The sequence below is a fragment of the Ylistrum balloti genome, unplaced genomic scaffold (genome assembly GCF_031769215.1).
Source record: "Ylistrum balloti isolate Yb309-2 unplaced genomic scaffold, AGI_CSIRO_Ybal_v1 Utg370662, whole genome shotgun sequence".
NCBI lineage: Eukaryota > Metazoa > Mollusca > Bivalvia > Pectinida > Pectinidae > Ylistrum > Ylistrum balloti.
This window is the reverse complement of record NW_026782401.1, coordinates 276,415-284,171: the sequence shown is the minus strand read 5'-3', so window position 1 is coordinate 284,171 and position 7,757 is coordinate 276,415. Positions and strand designations below refer to the sequence as shown.

At 31.5% G+C, this 7,757-nt stretch overlaps 1 protein-coding gene across 1 annotated transcript in view; it reads left to right on the top strand.

The window, feature by feature from the left end:
• The first annotated feature begins 5,639 nt into the window (after window positions 1-5,639).
• The window catches only part of LOC132557355 (homeobox protein Hox-D9-like), a 59,887-nt gene continuing 57,769 nt past the window's right edge, over window positions 5,640-7,757 (top strand). The window contains exon 1 of the mRNA XM_060221846.1: window positions 5,640-6,394. Within this exon, the coding sequence (XP_060077829.1) occupies window positions 5,923-6,394 (472 nt within the window). The 5' untranslated portion in view covers window positions 5,640-5,922. The remainder of the gene's footprint in view (window positions 6,395-7,757) is intronic.

The window sequence follows — 7,757 nt, the reverse complement described above, 5'->3', positions numbered from 1 at the left end:
TCATTTCAAGAAAACAATACTCTTATTTTCAACCATTATAAAAGGATGTTTTATGTTTGTTAGACGTAATTATGAAGGTATAAGCACATTCTTTCTAAACTGTGTTAGCTTGATAAGCACTAATCTTGCATATTTGTAATTGTCTCTCTTATCACTCACCTTATATACAAGTCCGGATAGTATAAATCGACACCATTTTGAAAACCAACAGGAATAAGATAGAAAAGATGTGATCAGTTTCAATTTTTCAAAATCAATGTACATGATTTCATTTTCTTTAAGATTTTATTGTATTTTTTATAATTTCGTCGTGTGTGGTTTGGGATCCTTTTCTAAAAACTTAATCCTAATAAAACTGCAAAGACACTATTGGATGCAAGAGACAAAGACCGGGTGCAGGCGTGATCTAGATGATTGTAGCCAAACATTAAATACAAACATTAAGATAAAACGTCCTACATGAAATTCAAAATTGATAATATACACATTTGATCACATTTGAGTACAACATAAAAAAAGCATTGCAGGATATCACTTTGCAACACTTAGCTCAAATGAGGGTTTCTTGTAACAGAAAGCGGTATCAATAAATACAAATACTTTTTAAGAATACATTTCAAGGGATCACCTGGAATCGATATGAAAGAATTCATATTCGAACGTTCAGGGTTGCGGTCGGGTTTCCATAATTTTATTTAATGGGAAATATATTCGGCGCAATATTTGAATAAATAGCATTCGAAAACCTATGATAGTGAAGACTTATAAAAAGGAAATAGTGCCAAACTCTTGAAAATTGGCCATTCCTCGTGTTAACAATAATTTAATATCCTGCTAAATAAAGCTGTTATGAAAGTTATAATGACATAACAATTAGTATCAACGACGCAACATTTCTGGAAAAATCAAGTATTATGAAATGTCCTTTTGCTATTAAATCATATACGAATATGTCTTAATTGTCAGGAATTTAACAGACGTCTACTATTGAATTTTACATATCTTACATTTAATTATATTCCCTATTTATCTTTGTGCACTATAAATTTCGGGGGATATGAATGTAAATATTACTATTTATGCAAATTCTTTCAGACATGAATACAAATAAGCCGCTATAATTCCACTCAAAAATGATTAATAAAGACAAGATATATAATATATATTTATATGCATATCAATGTAAAACTACACCATTGATTACATTTACACATTTAGTAAAAGTAACATTAAAATATTATTAGAATTGGCAAACTATTGTAATTTGAATATGACAACTGATCCGACGTGAATTACATTTGCATATTAACGTTTTCACTTGTTTTATAAATCTGAATATAATATCAATTAAATGTGGTCTGTTATATCCGTCAATAATAAAAACTGATAAGATAGTATAGCAATGTCATTCCAATAAAAGGTCTGTAAAGAAAGATGTTAGTACACGTGAATTACATTTGCAAGTATTTGTTTACAATATAAAGCAAGATAAAAAGCCAAGATATAATTAAATCATATCCCTTTAGATTTATGTCACTTCACAGGATTAGCATGAAAATATATAGTACGTTTATAATCTTTTTTATGGTAGTGTTGCTATGGTCAACGGTAAAATAGAAACCCAAGTGGAATATACTTTTATAATGTTATTGAAATGCGTCACATTTTGAATACTGTCGTCAGGTTCGTTTCTACAGTTGTTACTTTTCTGTATTAATTTTTTATTTATTTACTTTTTATTATTTATTTAACGGGTTTAACGTCTACTATTACGACCTTTCTGACTTTCAACAGACAAGTAAAATATTACTACTGTTCATAAACCGACAAACATTGAGCAAAATTCACACGATGTATGTGGATTAAAATCCATTTAAGGTAGTGTGCGTGTAGAAGAGATAATTTTAATACATTCACATTTAATGTCCTTCTAGTATTTCCATTTTTCTAGATATTTGTATTGGATATCTTGTTTTGATAATATCATGGTTTGTTTCTGTATGGCCACCCAAGTGTAAGCCACTTTACACAATAAAAGGAGGAGATGTTCCAATGTTCAATGGCATATCACACATATGCATCTTTTCAGGTTAAACTATAAAGTGCCTTATTTGTGTTAAAATTGCACTCTTACTTTCGTCTATGTATTCAGAATTTTGGATACTTTACTAACTTTGATAAAAAAAAATGCATGCATTGGGTAATTTCCCTGTTTCTATTTTTCTTATCAACCACCTTTCCCCTCGAGTATATTTTTTCTATTATTAAATATTCCATCATAAAATGGAAACACATTAGAGAGCTAAATATTTGGTAAACAAATATTTGTTTCAATATTATCATGATAATTAATAAACTAAATATTCTCATACAAGTAATGGTTGTGTTTTGGTATATAATTTCTCCTAATTTATTTCTTCATCAAAAAGAATCTATTTATCTTTAGTTCATTTATGTTATATTTTCCTGCAGAGATCATTTAACAAAGCTTATTCAATGTTCACACACACATATATATATATATATATATATGTATATGTATATATTATGTTCATCTCATAAACAAACAATTCATGACATAGCAAATGCCCACGTAAGCCACTGTGCCATTATGTAATAATATGGTATATCTTATAGGTCGATAAAATTCATAATTGTGAGATATTAAGGCGATTAATTAGTTACGACTTCAGTATTTTATTGGCTTCCTTTATGGAGAAAGCTCATGTAATGCTAAATATGTTTTTGTATTTCTTTTAAATAAAACTTTCATGTTATTGTAATTGTCAATAAGCTGGTAACACAGTGCAGATTTTATTGGAGAAAGCATATTTGTACAATGTAGGTAATATGGAAAACTGACAGCTGACGCTTTTAATGATAGACATGACATGGACAACTAGTAATAAGAATTGTGTTCTGATTTAACACACTATTATCAACGATAATATGAAAAGAAACCAAAGACTTATTACCTATGTTGTTAATTGTTTACTTCGTTTAAATTACGCTTTATGACTATTTTTTGTTATTCTGCAATTAATTAACCCTTGTTAGACTGATCAAGAAACATTCTGTAGATATGAAACGAGCCCTCTATATAAATTATCTATAGATTACCCTACACAGAGTAGTATACTAAAAGTAACGTATATAGCTGAGGGCAATGCTCACTGGGCTTATGTAAACCAATGTAAGATTAGTCACAATAAAAGCAACATGTAATCTTCCGTTTCTCTACAGACTAAACGAACCAAAGATACTTAGACTAACATATATAAAAAACACTTAACGTCAACTAAGTGACCGTTTAATATCAGTTTATAATTATTATTGTTTGTATTCCTTTACCTACAGATACAAATCATTGTCAGATCGATGACACTCAGGAAAAGTAATATAGAATAAGAAAAAGGGAACAATTACAATATATCCTTATAAATGATTGGTTTAGTACCTTAGTGTTTATTACTAAAATCAATGTCCTAAATTTGGATGTAAAACGACAAGTATGTCACACCGAGTACAAACTTTGAAATATATTATCGTAGGTTGTTATCTTTAACTCTACCACTTCTTGGTTATGCTCAGTAATAATCAAAATTGCAGTAAAAAAGGAATGATATGCTAACCTAAAAGTTTTGAATTTTTACAATCGATAAAATTGTATAACTTCCTATGTATAGCTTTCAACGCGGATTTATTAAAACGATATTAATTTAACATCAAAGTTTTATTTGTGTAGTTATGTTTGTAATATCAATCCAGAAAAAAAACAATGCACTGTGATATAAAACGGACCACCCGTGATCCAATACCATTTGTAAGAAACAAATAATTTAATATTAAAACAAAATAGATTAGTATAGATGCGAATCCTTAATTGGTTTTGACATGTTTTGTTTGTCGATAGTAACCGAATCTATTGGAATGCTTATTCCTTTGATGGGATAAAGAAAACTTTTTGCGATATACATTAAAGTATAATTGTTATTATAAGATCAATTTTACTGATGAGTGATAAATCTAAAAACTATACCTGCCTATTTGACATTTTTAAATCAACATATTGATTTAGTACTATTGTATAAAATTCAATGTAACTGTAGATGTAAGGCTGTATTGTTCAAATATTTCTCATGAGAACATAAATAGATTTGACGGAACAAAGTAACTTTGCATTTCAACAGAATTTGGAATACTTAAATACTTTAATAATGTAGCTTTATATTTCATATTGAAAAACTATATCTGTTTCTTCATAAATTGTTAGTCTTTCGAATAATACCGTTAAAATGATTACAAAACGTTTCATATTGCCGTTGTCCAAGGAAGTGTTTGTGATATTCTGTTTAAATTCCTTTTCTCTTGTTTATGATCTGTAAAATTCTGTCATGGAACTATTGGTAACTTTTTCATTGTCTTGTCGCCTGTATGTTTACATACAGACTATATATACTGCCTTTATATCTCGTCAAACCTTGTTATGGATCTATACAAACCTCGTAAGAATGTATGTAGTGAAGGCGTACCAGTTATTTTGCGATAAAAACTACTACAAATCTGTTCCCTATAATCCATCGAATGTCGACATTGATGACAAACAGTATTGTATCGAATTGCCACTCAATGACTTTTTATTAGTCACAAAATAAAATTCAGCATGCAAAGTCTATGAAGTTCTTTTCATATCTCGTGATCCTGTAAACAAACGTAGTCTGCTAGTATTTACTTAAATAAAGGAGAGTTTATAACACTAGTCAGTAGCAATTAGCATGGTTCCCTCTTATCTGGGCACCGGCTGGCATGAAAACATATCTCAGAACCTTCATAAAATGTCTACAATACAGGAATTTTGTAGTAATGTATAATACTTAAGCTGCCTTTACTAGTACATAAAATCTAAATAAGAAATATCCCTCTGTCATCCTGAGTAAAAGTCAGTGATTAAAATAGTAATGATCCGACAAGTTCCTTTGAAGATAAAACAGCATTTTCTTTTTTCCACAAAAATTAATTTCTTCTACATCGAAAAGAAACACTTCCTGTGCCTTACGCTCAATAAATGAAACATCGGTAAATCTTAAGCAGTAGTTCTCACCTCCACCGCCGTTAGTACAACAACTACATCAATAACTTAGGTCCAGGACGTTACTGTGGTTGTTCAGAAGCACTTGTAGAAAATTATCAAATTGAAAGAATACTTGAGTTTCCGTACATCTCTACAGTATATTTTTTCATTGGCAGTAGGTGGTCTGCCTCGAAGCTGATGGATCGAATTTTAAATTAGCCGCTCAAATAGATTTATACTAGAAAAAAACAAAAGCAATTTAGCTATTCAGTTTGTTATATCTTCAACTGTATGGTTGTTTTTTCCTAGTTTTATGCACGAGCAAGCTAGCGAATCAGTGTTGCGTGAAGACAGCGGGAGCCGCACGGTGACCTGACTGGGCCTACGTAGAGCACAGTCGACATACGCCACTACTCCGCATTCATAGGAACCAATCAATTGATCGCCTGCTATCGATGTGTAGTTATTATTTTAATGAGTTGGTTTGACAAAAAGAAACAGACCGATAGGCACTATCTATGTCGTCCACACGGTTGGCTGGTGGAAAACCTCAGTCGCAGTGCGATCACAGGATACTGAGGAGGGAAGGTTACATTGGTGGTTACTGTTGATGTAGTGAGCACACTGTTAGTAGTTGTGTGAGACAAGCAAGCAGAAGGGGAATTGAGAAAAGCAATAGAATTTTACGGTTGGTAGTGAAAGAGCCATCAGACGTCACAGATATCTCTTACGCCGTTACATTGTAGTGGCAGCATTAAGTGTAGACCACGTAATATTCTACAATACTGATATTAAGACTATCACAACTATATATAATCACACGGAGTTTTCACAGTAAGTGTGGACGAACTATGGCAGCGATGAACCCATATGCTTTTCGTGGGTGGCACTTGCCTTCATATGCGGACGGGGCAAACTGTGACCGTAACTACCACATGTATGGATCCTGGCCCCACTCGGGGTACTTTCCACCCGGGTCTATGTACTCCCTACAGACAGACACACCCAAACAGCATGGAAATACCGACTGGAAACTACAATCTATCTGCACCTCATCATCGGAAGGTACGTCTCCTCGTGACCCATCGATAATGAAGTCTGGCTATGAAAGTTTGATTTATAAAGCTTCGAGTAACAGGAATGAATGTGAAAATTCATGTCGTGAAGACCCTCAAAGGAGTTGTTGTGCAATATCGTGCACGTGCAACAGTCATCAGCGTTTGAACGTGCTAGACAATACCTGGCGGGGCTCCGAGGTGCCCTCAGCTTTGGACCTTAACAAAGCGTCATCAGTAACAGCATACCCCTCGTTTTGCCAAAGAGGTAAGGGATAAACTGATGACAGGTAATCTTGTAGACCTATTACCTGTCTTTAAACACTTTCGTCGACAGTAAACAAATCAGCTTTAGTAACAAAAAACAATAACAAATGCATCAAACTAACTTTTAAATGACAGATATACTTCCTAAAGTTGCTAAAGTTTCTAAAATACTAAATTCTAACGAAATTCGTCACTAGTTGGTAATTAAAGGTTAAAAAAAGTATTGTAATATTGATTTAATAACATTCATAATACGTGTATAATGGACTAGGACATAATTTGCTTGTTGATAAGGTAATATTCAAGTCTCCTTCTTTCCACTCGACACTTTATATCATAAGCATTAAGATAAGATTACACCTCACTTAACCCATAAATATTCTGACTACTATATACCTATGATATGCATTTAAAGTTTAAAATAGATTAAAATAATCCATATCTGTTTTCATATTGAATACTCATAACTTAGATATTGATCCTTTTATAATGGTGATAGAAATTACAAATAAATTTCATGGAACATTTAAACCTTTCTTATATCTAAATCTATTCGTGATTAGTCCTGATACCGAGTCTTGTGTTTCAACATTTCAATACAGAAATGGATTCCCTTAAATTATATCGATAATATATAACCAGGTAAAATCTGCTATCACGCAACATAGTAAGGTAAGACTTCATCGAGTATTGATGATGGAGCTGCCAAGAACACGAAAGACATTTCTTTTAAATGATGCCAAAGATAAAATTCGTATTGAAAATCTAGATCATTATTTCTACTGGAAAGAATTGAGCTCTCATGAATAAACAAAAATCTCGACATATCTACTTATGAGGGTATTAATTGCAGTTTTTTAATTCGTTTTGTATGTAAATTTTATATTTTCAAAGATCATTTTTTGACAAATATATATAAATAAATGTGTTATCTAAGGCAGGCAAGCATTTTGATAGCTTCTCAGTAATGATAAAGAATGTAAACTCTTTGAAGGTTTGTACCCTTGAGTGATACATTGAATGATATCACAACACTAATTCTGTTTCGTTAAATGTATTTCTGTTTCCGTTTAAACATGGACGTTGTAGTACAATAACACTTCTTTTCATTATGAGTTAAAAAAAAAACAAAATTACCGTTTTTTCTATTTAAAAGCTAATGTCATTTTTTTTTATTTCAAGCTTGGCGATTATTGATGTTGCATAAATGAATAAAGAAAGTAGTCTGAAATAAACAGGATATGTGGGTAAACTCTTAGGCTGTTTTATCATTTAAGTTATAATGTCCTCTGAATGTAATGTCTGAACAGCGAAGTACGGGGATTTGTAATATCTGATAAGTTTGAAGTAGACGTATTTAGAGA